This window comes from Heptranchias perlo, chromosome 6 (genome assembly GCF_035084215.1).
Source record: "Heptranchias perlo isolate sHepPer1 chromosome 6, sHepPer1.hap1, whole genome shotgun sequence".
In the NCBI taxonomy this organism is placed as follows: Eukaryota; Metazoa; Chordata; class Chondrichthyes; order Hexanchiformes; family Hexanchidae; genus Heptranchias; species Heptranchias perlo.
In genome coordinates, this window is record NC_090330.1 from 105,052,857 (window position 1) to 105,068,421 (window position 15,565).

The 15,565-nt window shown below is 41.7% G+C and overlaps 2 protein-coding genes across 2 annotated transcripts in view; both read left to right on the forward strand.

Moving 5' to 3' along the window:
- The window catches only part of LOC137323115 (protocadherin-9), a 549,237-nt gene that overhangs the window by 370,369 nt on the left and 163,303 nt on the right, over window positions 1–15,565 (forward strand). The window lies entirely within an intron of this gene.
- Window positions 1,193–2,890, forward strand: LOC137322596 (uncharacterized). Its single transcript, XM_067985503.1, has 2 exons — window positions 1,193–1,591; window positions 1,846–2,890. The coding sequence occupies exons 1-2, from the start codon at window positions 1,198–1,200 to the stop codon at window positions 2,625–2,627; spliced, it is 1,176 nt and encodes a 391-aa protein (XP_067841604.1). The 5' UTR covers window positions 1,193–1,197; the 3' UTR covers window positions 2,628–2,890.

Consider the following 15,565-nt stretch of genomic DNA (forward strand, 5'->3'; position numbering starts at 1 on the left):
TTTCCTCGTAAGATAACCCCCTCATCCCAGGAATCAGTCGAGTGAACCCTCTCTGAACCGCCTCTAAAGCAATTATGTCCTTTCTTAATTAAGGAGACCAAAACTGCACACAGTATTCTAGATGTGGACTCATCAATGCCCTGTACAACTGTAGTAAAACATCTCTACTTTTATAATCCATTCCCTTGCAATAAATGACAACATTCCATTTGCCTTCCTAATCACTTGCTGTGTCCACATACTAACTTTTTGTGATTCATGTACTGGGACACCAAGATCCCTTGCTTCCTTTAGTGCCCAAAAATCTATCGATCTCAGTCTTGAATATACTCAATGACTGAGCATCCACAGCCCTCTGGAATAGAGAATTCCAAAGATTCACAACCCTCTGGGTGAAGAAGTTTTTCCTCATCTCAGTCCTAAATGGCCGACCCCTTATCTTAAGACTATAACCCCTAGTTCTGGACTCTCCAGCCAGGGGAAACAGCCTCTCAGCATCTACCTCGTTAAGCCCTCTAAGAACTTCACATGTTTCAATGTAATTAAGCAATATGTTATCCATCTCAGTAGTTATTATCTTCTGACTCACATCGTGGTGTCATCTGGCACATGTGCAAGTGAGGAAGATTAGAGTTTATACAATGAAATACTTTTTAATAATAAGTGCTTTGGGACGTTTTACTACATTAAAGGCATTATATGAATACAAGTTGTTGTTTTTCTGTGAATGATTTTTAATCTGAAAAAGTTTGGACAGAAAACAAAATATTATCTCATATTGTTATTTGAGTTGGGTATTACATTGGGATATCAAACTATCCATTTCTTTCTGGAGCCTGGGTTTGAACGCAACCTGAACTGGTTGGATAAAAGTTTTCTTTTTCTGCCACTTATAAGGGCATTAAGAATAATGTGCTTCGGAGATATTGATACAGTTCCTGGTTGCCGCAAAGTCATAATACAAAACTGCCCATAATTTGACGTTAAGTAACATTAAATTGGCAATGCCGCTCGTAAGGCACAAGGATGACTGCTGTGAAAAATGGAAGCAGTTTTTCTGCCGGTAGAAAAATAAGTCACGCGTTCAGAATTCAACTGCTATAATTGACAATTACCACCTTAACTTCCAGAAGGAAGCCACTTGACCTTTGCAAATGACTTTTCTTTCCACTCCGCACAGGCGGTAAACAGACGAAAATGGCGTCTACAGTAGCCAAACGGCGGAAGCCTAAATTCTCCACGTTGGCTATGCGTATGCTTGTGAAACAATTCACAAAATTACAAAGAATATTCCTGGCCACAAAACCCAAAATGCCCACTAGTGAGGGTCACCGACGTGGCTGGAACCTTATTGCCACAAAAGTCGACAAAGTTTCCAAAGTAGTTCGAACAGCCGAGGACTGTTTAAAGCGCATCAATGACTTGAGACTTGGCGCTCGACAAAAAGTCGCTTTTAACAAAAAGAGAGGTACAGTCCAACATGCAGATGTGGCAAAAGATAAAGTCCTAACATGGGAGGAAGAAAAAGTGGCCCCGATATTCCACCTTGTGGAACACGGACCTGATGCGTCCTCTGACTCCAGTGATTCTGGTGAGTGTTGCATTGTTTTGTCAAACCCATCATTGCTTACTTCAGATATTACAGTCTCAGCTATTACCATTAAGCATGCATTGCAATGATATGTACGCAAGTCTTTCAAAGCATATGTAAATATTCTTGCACTGTAATGAATTGCCAGCTTTCTTGTGTTCAAAATTCATGCAAAGCCTTATTGTGATCTAGCCCTTCAGTTTATGCTTACCCATCATCAATTGAGCCAAAGTCTTGTCTTTTTATCTCCACAGATGATTGTTGCACTTCAAAACCTTTGAGATCGGAGCAACAACGGACCACCGTGATCTTGGAGGAGGACAAGGTGTCTACCCAACATCAGGAACCTGGAGTGGCTAAGGAAGGTGTGGAGACTGAAGAGGTTCAACAAGGTTCACGTGGTGAACATAAAGATGAGTGTACAGGTGGGCAACGGAAGGCAACTTCTTATATGAAAGTGCCCTCCTCAGAGAAAACAGAGATAAGAGGGACACGTCAGCCAGAGGCCACAGGCGCTGTCCCGTCCTCTTTTCCATCACAGTCCCAGAACACACATGAGGGGGAACTTTGCCCCATATGTCGTAGGTTAGATACGCTTGTGAGCACTGTGCAGCGTGGGTTCAACCACATACATAGGGACATAAACACGTTGCAAAATGCTTCACAGTATCGTGGGGCCCGGTTGTCACAGAATGTCATGTCTCTGGTTGGTGCAATGCACACACTTGTGAGACTCCATCATTTTTCCACCTTGCCACGTCGAGATGTGGCTATTCAGACCTCCATCGTGCTGACTGAAAGCCATCTGGAGAATGTTGGGGCAGCATCCAGTGACACTGTGACTACATCCAGCGACACTGTAACTACATCCAGTGACACTGTAACTACATCCAGTGACACCGTAACTACATCCAGTGACGCAGTAGCTGCATCCAGTGACACGGTGATTGAAGTATCACTCGATCCTGATGGTGACTCTGCAGAGAGTATGTCCATTGAATATTCCTCTCAAAACTCTTCAGACAGTGATTGGTGAAATCTGTAGAAAGATTTTTTAAAAGTACATGGAGTTGTTGCAATTTGACAGTTCGAATTTTCTACTTCGACCTTTCTTAGTATACAATTAGATTTAAAGTTACACATTTTTAATGGCAATTCCACTACTTTATACAGTAGCATATTAACTTAAAATAGTTACTGCATGCAGGTATTTCTCATGGGTATTAATATAGGGCTAGCAGTTATGTAATGAACACACTGTCATTTGTCATGAATATAATCTAAAATCCAATTACTGACTTCACCTACAGTTTATCTGTATTGTTTGGAATACTTTGTAAACTTTTTCCACTCTCATAATTATCAATGTTTGAATTTTAAAAAAAGTTGGTATACTTTATCCATCTTCTATCATTATCTGTGTTTTGTTGTTTGGAACGAAGGTTTTGTACTTTTTTTTCATCTTTCGATGTTACCTGTGTTGTTTGGAATAAACATTTGGTCCCAATCATTCCTTGTCCTGTGTTTACTTTTCATGACCATGGTGGCTTCTTTTTCCTTCCCATTCTGTCTAAATTTTACACACGAGCCCCAACTTGGCAGTGCAGCCTGAGCTACGGAGCTTCTCGAATTATCTGTCTCATGTGGTTTTCTTTCATCCTCTTGTTCCTGCCTCATTTATATTATTAGTGTAGCATGTGGTTTGGAGTGCACCATTTCACAGATACCATTATTTTTCACGGTCATAAGTTTTCACATGCATGTTTTAAAATCATGCTTTTCCAAACAATGCAGTGACAAAATGCTGCTGTCATGATTTAAATTAAGTCATTTTAGAACTCAATCATTGATTTGCTGGATAAATATTTATGAAAGAAAAAGATAGCATTATTCTGTGTGTGTATGTATATATATATAGTACAATGTAAGACTCCATCAACCCAACATAATACCTATGACATGACTGGGGCATTAAATCTACTTAGAGGAGGTTTAAAAATTGTATTGCCTGCAACCCAGAAGAAATAAATAATTGTGCTTGCATATATTTGATATATATTCTATATATATTTTATAGAATATATAATGTATAATGTGTATATATCTATATATGTGAGGAAGGAGGAAGCCTCCGAAAGCTTGTGGATTTTAAAATAAAATTGTTGGACTATAACTTGGTGTTGTAAAATTGTTTACAATTGTCAACCCCAGTCCATCACTGGCATCTCCACATCATGGCTACTGTTCCATTCTAAGAGCTGTTCTATTAGCTATTTTCATCAGCAATTGAACAGAGCTGCCTGAGTGTATTTGAGTATGCAAGTTCTGGTCTCCATATTACAAAAAGGCTATAGATGCACTGGAGAAGGGGCAAAAAAGACTTACAAGGATGACACCAGAACTGAGAGGGTACAACTATCAGGAAAGACTGAACAGGCTGTGGCTCATTTCTCTAGAAAATAGAAGACTGAGGGGTGATCTAATAGAGAGGTCTTTAAAATTATGAAGGGGTTTTTATAGGCTAGACACAGAGATGATGTTTTCACTTGGGGGGTATCCAAATCTGGGGGGCATAATTATAAGAGAGTCACTAATTCTTTACTAATGGCGCCGTTAAGACAAATAACATAGATGTCTTTAAGGGGAAGCTAGTTAAGTACATGAGGGACAAAGGAAGAGAAGGATATGCTGATAGAGTTAGATGAAGTAGGGTGGGAAGAGGCTTGTGTGGAGCATAAACTCTGGCATAGACCCGTTGGTCCGATTGGCCTGTTTCTGTGCTGTAAATTCTGTGTAATTGTATGTAAGTGCGGAGTTCCATCTTCCCCAGCAGCTTAACAGTTAATGGTAGCAAGCAGACTGGCTGTGACCGTTTGTTCCCATCACCAGTAAAAAGACTCAATTTACCACTGCTTGGTGCATTATAAACTCTGCACCTGGAGAAAGACTTTAGTTCCACTAATTCCTGATGAGAATAGATTGTTCCCTAAGAAGTGGTTAATTTGGTGGATTTTGAGACTGTTGAAAGGTTTAGCATGGGATGAGCAATTCAGCCTGATGCAAGTTCAGTCAGCATCCAACTATCTGCTCAACCTCCAATTTCTCACTGACTGGAAAACAGGCTGTAAGATCTTACCCCACTCCCTCCATTTGTTGGTCTGCAGAGGGAGTTTATTTTCTATTTACATCCATTTATGCTGAATTTGAGGGAGTGCTTAACGCTCACACTAGGTTAAAGAGTGAGACGATGTTCCATTGTTTCAGTTCTGGTGTCCCTCACCTTAATGAGCAGAAAAATGCACACACAAAAAGATTTTTTTAAAAAAAGAGAAAATATATCCTTGATGCAAGGTGTAATTGGATCTCAAAACTTTGTAACTGATGACTCTAGAGATTTTTTAAACACTATAATTGTAGTAATGTGAAAATGTAGTAACTGGTAATGGTGGCCATGGGAATATTATTGGCGGCATGGAGATAGGACTAGGTTGGAATGCTACAGAACATATGAGCTAATTAAGCAGATATTTTATAATATCAGTTTGTTTTTTTTAAAAAGGATACTTCAAATCTCCAGATTTGAAACATGTGTCTCGATGGCAGGTAGCCCAGTTGATGTATGGACATGCATCTCTGATAGACTTGTGGCAGTATGCATCAGACCCTTTGCCATTCAGGTTGAAGGATTAGGAGATAGTATTGCTACAATATTCAACAACTTGCATTTGTATAGCGCCTTTAAAGTAGGGGAGCTGAGACCATTTTCTTCTATGATAGGAGTTAGCATTATGAATAAATGTATCTATGAAAGGTTCTCCAGTTGCCAAAGAAAATTGCAGCGAAAAATCTATTTTCAGGCATCTTTAACAAGCAGCAGTTCTTATTTTTTTCGTTTTGTCCCTTTTTTGGGGAACAATAGATGCATCTGTAGTGGCATTTGTGTTTGAAAATCATGAAAGTCAGGTTTGCATGCTGTTACTGATTGGTAACCCCCATCATTCTGTGTCTCAGACATGGGAGGAGGGGAAAGGCTGTCCAGTTTGCTTGCAGGCTTCACATGTTGCCGTGATATTACTTTTGACTGTTGTAGATTGAACAATTGCACTTACAACTCATCACAGGATGATTCAATCCTCTTAAAAATTATTGTTGTGCCTTTAAATGTGTTAACTTCAACTGATGTATGTTAAAACATTTGACCTGAACTAGGGTGTAAGAATTTCCTAGTCTCAAGATAAGGGGTCGACCATTTAGGACCGAGATGAGGAAAAATTTCTTCGCTCAGAGGGCTGTGACTCTTTGAAATTCTCTACCCCACAGGGCTGGGGATGCTCAGTCATTGAGTATATTCAAGACTGAGATTGAAAGATTTTTGGACACTAAGGGAATTAAGGGATATGGGGATCGGGCGGGAAAGTGGAGTTGAGGTCGAAGATCAGCCATGATCTTATTGAATAGCGGAGCAGGCTCGAGGGGCCGTATGGCCTACTCCTGCTCCTGTTTCTTATGTTTGTTATATTATTAGAGGGTGGGTTTTGGCCACTTTTTTTCCAGCCATAAACTAGTAATCTGTTGTTAAAAATATTTTTTTTGACACCAATTTACAGTTATTGTTACAATATGTTAATATTGCTGCAAAATTTGACTCTCCAACAACACCATTATTAAGAAAGAACATTCATCCCATTTCATAAAGCCTTTTTTTTGCAATAAATGTATTTATTTGCTTTAATATTATTGCCATTTAAGTTGGCAAGTAGCAGTGATTACACAGAGAAAGTGGATGAGTGGGACTGATTACAAGAAAATAATCCCGTCATTGGGTTCAGATTATGACATAAACAGCACAGTGAAGCTCAAGTGATTTATTGTCATGTGAATCCTTAAAATTAGATTTTGTTTTGCGTTTATTCCCATTTACCCATTGTTTGTTTCTAAAAATAGTAGTATTGGTGTCCGCTCTGGCTCAGTGAATCGCCTCTGAGTCAGAAGATTTTTGGTTCAAGTCCCTAAGGCGCTATATAAATGCAAGTCTTTCTTTTTTTTAAAATTAGTTTCAAACATTAAAATATATTATCTTACATCAAATTACATTGAATCTAAAGCACAGAAAGAGGCCATTCGGCCCAACTGGTCAATGCTGGCGTTTATGCTCCACATGAGCCTCCTCCCTCCCTACTTCATCTAACCCTATCAGCATACCCTTCTATTCCTTTCTTCCTCATGTGCTTACCCTTAAATTCATCCATGCTATTCGTCTCAAACTACTCCTTGTGGTAGCGCGTTCCACATTCTTACAACTCTTTGGATAAAGAAGTTTCTCCTGAATTCCCTATTCTTTTATTAGTGACTGTTTTATATTGATGACCTCTAGTTTTGGACTCCCCCACAAGTGGAAACATTTTCTCTATGTCTACCATATCAAACCCTTTCATTATCTTAAAGACCTCTATCAGGTCACCCCTCAGTCTTCTCTTTTCTAGAGAAAAGAGCCCCAGCCTGTTCAGCTTTTCCTGATAAGGATATCCTCTCTGTTCTGGTACCACCCTTGTGAATCTTTTTTGCACCCTCTTCAATGCCTTCACAATGCCTTTCTGTAATATGGAGACCAGAACTGTGCACAGTACTCCAAGTGTGGTCTAACCAAGATTCTACACAAGTTTAACATAGCTTCTCCGTTTTTCAATTCTATCCCTCTAGAAATGAACCCTTGTGCTTGGTTTGCCTTTTTTATGGCCTTATTAACCTGCCACGCCAATTTTAGTGATTTGTGTATCTGCATCCCGAGATCCCTTTGATCCTCTACCCCATTTAGACTCTTATTATCCAAGCAGTATGTGGCCTCCTTATTCTTCGGTCCAAAATACACCACCTCTCACTTACCTACACTGCAATTCACTTGCCATCTTCATCCATTAAAATTAAAGTCTCATCTGTTGCTGTGTAGAAAGTACTTGTTTGTGGCACTTAAGAATCCACTAACTTACTCATTCACCCATTTTATATAGGTGAGAGGAGAGCCCAGTCAAACACAATGAATTTCAACATAGGATCTCATCAAAAGAAAGAAAGACTTGAATTTATATTGAGCCTTTCACAACCTCAGGACATCCCAAAGTGGGACCTTGCTGTGCGCAAATTGGCTGCCGCGTTTCCTACATTACAACAGTGACTACACTTTAAAAATTACTTCATTGGCTGAAAAACGCTTTGGGATGTCCTGGGTCGTGAAAGGTGCTATATAAATGCAAGTTCTTTCTTTTTATTACTGGGATATAATATTGTCTCATTTGTTATATAGCAGTTTAGGGTGGGTTTATTTCGCAGTTTTCTTTTGGGTAAGCATAAATGTTGTACTTTGTAGAAATTCCGTTACCTTCATTGAGAATGTTATCTTTTTTACAGTAGCGACCCCTATCCTGTTAGAAAAAGTTACATAGACTGATGAGATGGTATCAATTGTCAGTCAGAACACATTTAGAGAGACATTGCTTTGGCACTGTGTATGCTGGCAAGGGTAGAAAACTGTAACATTTCCTTACAGGCCTTTAAACACAGACACAGAGAAGCTGTGAATGAGTCTATTGAATGTGAAAAATTAATGGTGACAGTGAATGTGAAGGGAGACTAAAAATAAGAACGGAATGTAAACGGGTACGTTCAACAAACTGTGCCCAAATTTTTTCCGTTCTCTCTGATTTTACAGTGCATTTTGTTATTGAGTATTCTCTGAGATGATAACATCACCTTGTTTTACATATTCGAAAAGCTTTTATAAAGTCAGGAGTACAGTTCTTGGAAGTAGGAAGGGACACTTCAAATATGTGCTTTCAACTGGAGAACATTCAGTTTCCATGGCGACTCTGAACCCCTCCGAATCCTAAAGGAAGACCACAGAAAATGGTGTCAAAATCTCTCTCTACTATTACTCATGTACTAAATTTTTTGCTATTTAAAACAAAATGTAATAATGGTCCAGAACTTCCTGGAACAGCGACGTACGCCATTAATTACACTGTTTCCTGCCCCGATCCCATTACAAACTTACTCCAAAATTTCCTGTCGTAATTTGAATACACCACAGCGAGCACAATGGCAAATCAAGGACCTCAGAAGCAGTGCTGCCAATGCTCCATCTAATTCGATTAAGCAGATCAATATTGGCATGACCTGAATCATCGAATTCTGCATTACAAATCCCTTTCACTATATTAAACTTGATCACTTGCAGAAAATCGTTTTGAGTCACGGACACACCCAGCTGTTGTATTCAGTGCTAAGGAACATGCCAGGTTCCTGATTTATTTTTGACCATTTATTTCGAAGATGACATTGGTAATTTAAGCTGCTTAAAAAGTCTCAGATCAAACAAAGCAGATCTTGTTTTGCCCATCTCTTTGGACGTGAAACAGGGCCAAGAAGGTCCAATTTTGTGGGGCTATGTCCCGCTCCTCAAGAGTGAAGGAGATACGTCTGACGCCATAATGGCTCAGGCAATATTCAGGCCGGCCGCCTTAAAAGGCTTATGCGCACACTAAACCTAACGCACGATGGTGAAAAAGAAGAGTTTTGATGGGTTTTAGCTAAGAATTAAATGTATCAAGAAACAACAGAGATTTTATCTTACTTTAATTGATTACTTTAAATTCATGAATTTAAAGGCATTCACCTGCGCCACTATTTTTCAGTCTAGGTGCCTGCGGCGAGAAAACTGGCCTAAATTGAAGAAATTCGCACTCGCCATTGACTTGACTTGTCTTGGCTGGGACCTGGATTTACACCGTTATTCACCATTAATCACGCCACAGCCACTTAAGACTGGAAAATAGTGCTATGGGTAGCATGGTAATGACATGATTTATGACCATCACATAACCGCAGCCTTCGAGGCCGATAAAGGGGCGATCAGAGCCATGCAGCCTCACCTCTGCAGGCTAGAAATTGTTCTCGAGTTTTTTTTTCTAATTCTCTCAGTTTTGACAGTCCTCTTTTGCCAGTTTTGCCATCCAGAGTTCTGTTAGTGTCTGAGGGCAATTCATTTCAGGACTCCACCCCCTCGTCTTTCTACGTGTTAGGCAGGTCAAAGCATTGCAATGGCCTATCGACTGGGCATTGCCCTGTTATTGATTATCAAATGTAAGGAGCTGTCAGGTGAGGAAGGAGGAAAGCTCCGAAAGCTTGTGATTCCATATAAAGCTGTTGGACTATAACCTGGTGTTGTAAGACTCCTTATATTTGTCCACCCCAGTCCATCACCAGCATCTCCACATCTTGATTATCATGGGTCACCTGGAGGACAAGCAGAGGGAGCAGGCAGAGAGAGACAGCCGGAGACTGAATCGATCTCACTACTACCCCCTCACAGAGAGCGTAGAGGAAACGAGTGTCGTTTGAGGTCCTGTTGGGGCAGCTATGCATGCGCAGAGTGTGCTTCACCAAGGAAATGATTGGCCACCTCTGTGAGATGCTCCATGAAGACTTGAAGCTGCGGACTACTTGCTGCAGGGCCTCGCCAGTGCTGGTGAAGGTATTAATGATTGTGCAGTCCGCAGCGTGCCGGAGAGACTGCTGAGGGAGATGCTGAGCAGGAGGTGGTGGGCATGAGAGGGGCTCGTCCTTCAGGCAACTGAGCCTCACCCCTACCCGTACACAAATCCTTGCATCAAGGGCACGGCCTCTGTGTCCCACATGTTGGTCAGGATCGGGGCGTTGGGAAGTGGGTCCCTGAACCTGCTCTGGGGGAACATGGAGAACAGGTGTCATGTGACTGCGGGCAGATGCCTCCAGCGATGGGGCACCTTGCTGGCTACATCATTGGAGAATCATTCTCAGCCATTGGGTCCAGTGATGCTTGTGCTTCTTGCACATCGCCTGGGGGTGGAAGAAAGTTGCCCTGGGAAGTGCTGCTTTCCTGCTTGTCAGCGACATGTCCCTCAGGGACCATGACCGTAGAAACTGAAGCAGCCATAGGAACATAAGATAAGAAATAGGAGCAGGTATAGGCCATACGGCCCCTCGAGCCTGCCCCACCATTTAGTAAGATCATGGCTGATCTTTGACCTCAACTCCACTTTCCCACCTGATCCCCTATCCCTTGATTCCCGTAGAATCCAAAAATCTATCAAGCTCAGCCTTGAATATACTAAATGGCTGAGCATCCACAGCCCACCGGGGTAGAGAATTCCAAAGATTCACAACCCTCAGAGTGAAGACATTTCTCCTCATCTCAGCCCTAAATGGCCAACCCCTTATCCTGAGACTATGCCCCCTAGTTCTAGACTCTCCAGCCAAGGGAAACAGCCTCTCAGCATCTATCCTGTCAAGCCATTCTGGAAAGACAATGTTTTATGATTTACTTGCCAGTGGCCCCTGCCTTGAGCAAACAAGGAGATCTCATCTTGAAAGCACCGAACCTTCCTCCACGCTACAAGCTCTAAAATAGAAGGACAACTCTCATCTCCAGCTGAAGTCAGATGTTCAAAAAACAGCAGGCTACTTTTGTACGTAATAGAATTCTGAGTTCTGAATTGACGTCCAGTGAATGCTTACCTTACCTGCCCCGGTTAGGTTGTTGTACTTTTTATGACACTGGTCCCTCGGTCATGGGACAGCAGACATTGGCCACTCCCTCCATGCCACCTCGCTCATTTGAACCCAGCTAAATACATTTGTTGTACGTGACGTGGATGGCAGTCATTTCTGCGGATTGTCTGATGTAGCTTTGGCGAAATTGTGGGGTGATCTGTTATTAAGGACGCTGTAACAGGGCACTTAGAAAATCATAATATGTTTATGCAGAGTCAATACTCTTTTATGAAAAGGAAATCGTGTTTGGCAAGGGTTTGGGCACCAGCATATAGCATTGGAAAGGAGAAACAAGGTGCACAAAGGATTGGGAGGGACAGATAGCACTAGAGTAAGAAATAGCATGATATTAGATGGGATCAGACTAAGAGAGAATACAAGAAAGTCTAAGATAGATTTACAGTGCATAAGTGTAAATGCACGAAGTGTAGTAAACAAGGTTGGTGAGCTGCAGATGCAATTAACCACATGGGAATATGATGTTGTAGTGATAACGGAGACCTGGCTCAAAAAAGGGCAGGATTGGGTATTAAATATTCCTGGATACAAGGTGTTCAGGAAAGATAGGGAAAGAAAGAAAGGAGGCAGGGGGTGGCAGTATTGATTGAGGAGAATATTGCAATGTTGGAGAGAGAGGATGCCCTGGAGGGGTCAAGGACAAAATCTATTTGGTTAGAGTTAAGAAACAATAGAGGTGCCATGACACTACTGGGTGTATTCTATAAATCACTAACTAAAGAGAAGGATATAGAGGAGCAAATTTGCAGGGAAATTACAGAGATGTGCAAGAACCATAGATTAGTGATAATGGGGGGATTTCAACTATCCTATTATAGACTGGGATAGTAATAGTGTAAAGGGCAAAGAGGGGGAGGAATTTTTGAAGTGTGTTCAGGAGAACTTCCTTGACCAGTACGTTTCCTGCCCAACGAGGAAGGAGGCATTGCTGGATCTGGTTCTGGGGAATGAAGTGTGCCAAGTGGGACAAGTTTCAGTGGGGGAACATTTAGGGAACAGCGATCATAGTATCATAAGGTTTAGAATAGCTATGGAAAAGGACATTGTCCACTCTAAAGTAAAAATACTCAATTGGAGGAGGGCCAATTTCAGTGGGATGCAAACGGATCTGGCCCGGGTAAATTGGAATCAAAGATTGACAGGCAAAACTGTAATTGAACTATGGACGGTCTTTGAAGAAGAGATGGTTTGGGTACAGTCTCGATACATTCCCATGAGGGACAAAGGTAGGACAACTAAAACCAGAGCTTCCAGGATGACAGAAGAAATAGAGAGTACAATGAAGCAGAAAAAAGGGGCATATGGCAGATGTCAGGTTGATAATACAAGTGAGAACCAGGCTGAATATAGAAATTTCAGAGGGGAAGCGAAAAAGGAAATAAAAGGGAAGAGAGAGTATGAAAATAGACTGGCGGCCAACACAAAGGGGAATCCAAAAGTCTTCTACAGGCGTGTAAACAGTAAACTGGTCGTAAGAGGAGGGGAGGGACTGATTAGGGACCAAAAAGGAGATCTATTCATGGAAGCAGAAGGCATGGCTGAGGCTCTAAATGAGTACTTTGCATCTGTCTTTAACAAGGAAGAAGATGCTGCCAAAGTCACAGTAAGTGAAGAGGTAGTTGAGGTACTGGATGGCTAAAAAATGATAAAGAGGAGGTACTAAAAAGGCTGGCCATGCTTAAAGTAGGTAAGTCACCTGGTCCAGATGGGATGCATCCTAGGTTATTGAGGGAAGTAAGGGTGGAAATTGCGGAGGTACTGGCCATAACCTTCCAATCATCCTTAGATACGGGGGTGGTGCCAGAGGACTGGAGAATTGCAAATGTTACACCTTTATTCAAGAAAGGCTGTAAGGATAAATCCAGCAATTACAGGCTAGTCAGTTTAACCTCGATAGTGGGAAAACTTTTAGAAACAATAACCCGGGACAAAATTAACAGTCACTTGGACAAGTGTGGATTAATTAAGGGAAGCCAGCATGGATTTGTTAAAGGCAAATCGTGTTTAACCAACTTGATAGAGTTTTTTGATGAGGTAACAGAGAGGGTAGATGAGGGCAATGTGGTTGATGTGATATATATGGACTTCCAAAAGGCGTTTGATAAAGTGCCACATAATAGGCTTGTCATCAAAGTTGAAGCTCATGGAGTAAAGGGGGCAGTGGCAGCATGGATACGAAATTGGCTAAGTAATAGGAAACAAAGAGTAGAGGTGAACGGTTGTTTTTCGGACTGGAGGGAGGTGTACGCTGGTGTTCCCCAGAGATCGGTGCTAGGAACATTGCTTTGTTTAATATATTTTAATGACTTAGACTTGGGTGTACAGGGCACAATTTCAAAATTTGCAGATGACACAAAACTTGGAAATGTAGTAAACAATGAGGAGGATAGTGATAGACTTCAAGAGGACATCGACAGGCTGATGGAATAGGCGGACACGTGGCAGGTAAAATTCAACGCAGAAAAGTGCGAAGTGATGCATTTCAGTAGGAAGAACGAGGAGAGGCAATATAAACTAAAGGGTACAATTCTAAAAGGGGTGCAGGAACAGAGAGATCTGGGGGTATATGTGCACAAATTGTTGAAGGTGGCAGGGCAGGTTGAGAAAGCGGTTAAGAAAGCATACGGGATCCTGGGCTTTATAAATAGAGGCATAGAGTACAAAAGCAAGGAGGTTGTGATGAACCTTTATGTAACACTGATTCGGCCACAACTGGAGTACTGTGTCCAGTTCTGAGCACCGCACTTTAGGAAGGATGTGAAGGCCTTGGAGACGGTGCAGAAGCGACTCACTAGAATGATTGCAGGGATGAGGGATTTCAGTTATGTGGGTAGACTGGAGAAGCCGAGGTTGTTCTCCTTAGAGCAGAGAAGGTTGAGAGGAGATTTGATAGAAGTGTTCAAAATCATGAAGGGTCTAGACAGGGTAGATAGAGAGAAACTGTTCCCATTGGCAGAAGGGTCAAGAACCAGAGGACATAGATTTAAGGTGATTGACAGAAGCACCAAAGTCAACATGAGAAAAAACCTTTTTACACAGCAAGTGGTTGTGATCTGGAATATACTGCCTGAGGGAGTGGTGGAGGCAGATTCAATTGTGGCTTTTAAAAGGGAATTGGATACGTACTTGAAGAGAAAAAAATTTGCAGGGCTACGGGGATAGGGCCGGTGAGTGGGACTAGCTGGATTGCTCTTGCAGAGAGCTGGCACGGACACGATGGGCCGAATGGCCTCCTTCTGTGTTGTAACCTTTCTATGATTCTCTTCTATGAAATCTATTAGGGTTTTTTGAGGGTGTGACTAGGTGGGTAGATAAGGGGGAACCAGTGGATGTAGTATATTTGGATTTTCATAAGGCATTCGATAAAGCGCCACACAAGAGGTTGTTATACAAGATTAGGGCTCATGGGATTAGGGGTAATATATTCACATGGATTGAGGATTGGTTAACGGACAGAAAACAGAGTAGGAATAAACGGGCCATTTTCTGGTTGGCAGGTTGTAACTAGTGGGGTACCGCAAGGATCAGTGCTTGGGCCTCAGCTGTTTACAATATGAATGACTTAGATGAGGGGACCGAGTGTAATGCATCCAAGTTCGCTGATGATACAAAACTAGGTGGGAAAGTAAGCTCTGAGGATAACGCAAAGAGGCTGCAAAGGGATATAAACAGATTACGTGAGCGGGCAAGAAGGTGGCAGGTGGAGTATGGTGTGGGGAAATGTGAAATTATCCACTTTGGTAGGAAGAATAGAAAAACAGAATATTTTTTTAAAAGGTGAGAGACTCGTAAATGTTGGTATTCAGAAGGATTTGGGTGTCCTTGTACATGAATCACAGAAAGTTAATGTGCAGGTACAGCCAGCAACTAGGAAAGCAAATGGTATGTTGGCCTTTATTGCAAGGGGGTTGGAGTATAAGAGTAAGGAGGTCTTGCTGCAATTATATAGGCCTCTGATGAGACCACACCTGGAGAACCGTGTACAGTTTTGGTCTCCTTCCTAAGGTAGGATATATTTGCCTTCGAGGGGATGCAACGAAGGTTCACTAGATTGATTCCTGGGATGAGAGGGGTGTTCTATGAGGAGAGATTGAGTAGAATGGGCCTATATTCTCTGGAGTTTAGAAGAACGAGAGGTGATCTCATTAAAACGTATAAAATTCTTAGAGGCCTTGACAGGCTAGATGCTGAGAGGCTGTAGAACTAGGGGGCATAGTCTCAGGATAAGTGGTCGGTCATTTAGGACCTAGATAAGGAAACATTTCTTCACTCAGAGGGTCGTGAGTCTTTGGAATTCTCTACCCCAGAGGGCTGTGGATGCTTAGTCCTTGAGTATATTCAAGACTGAAATCGATAAGATTTTCAGACACT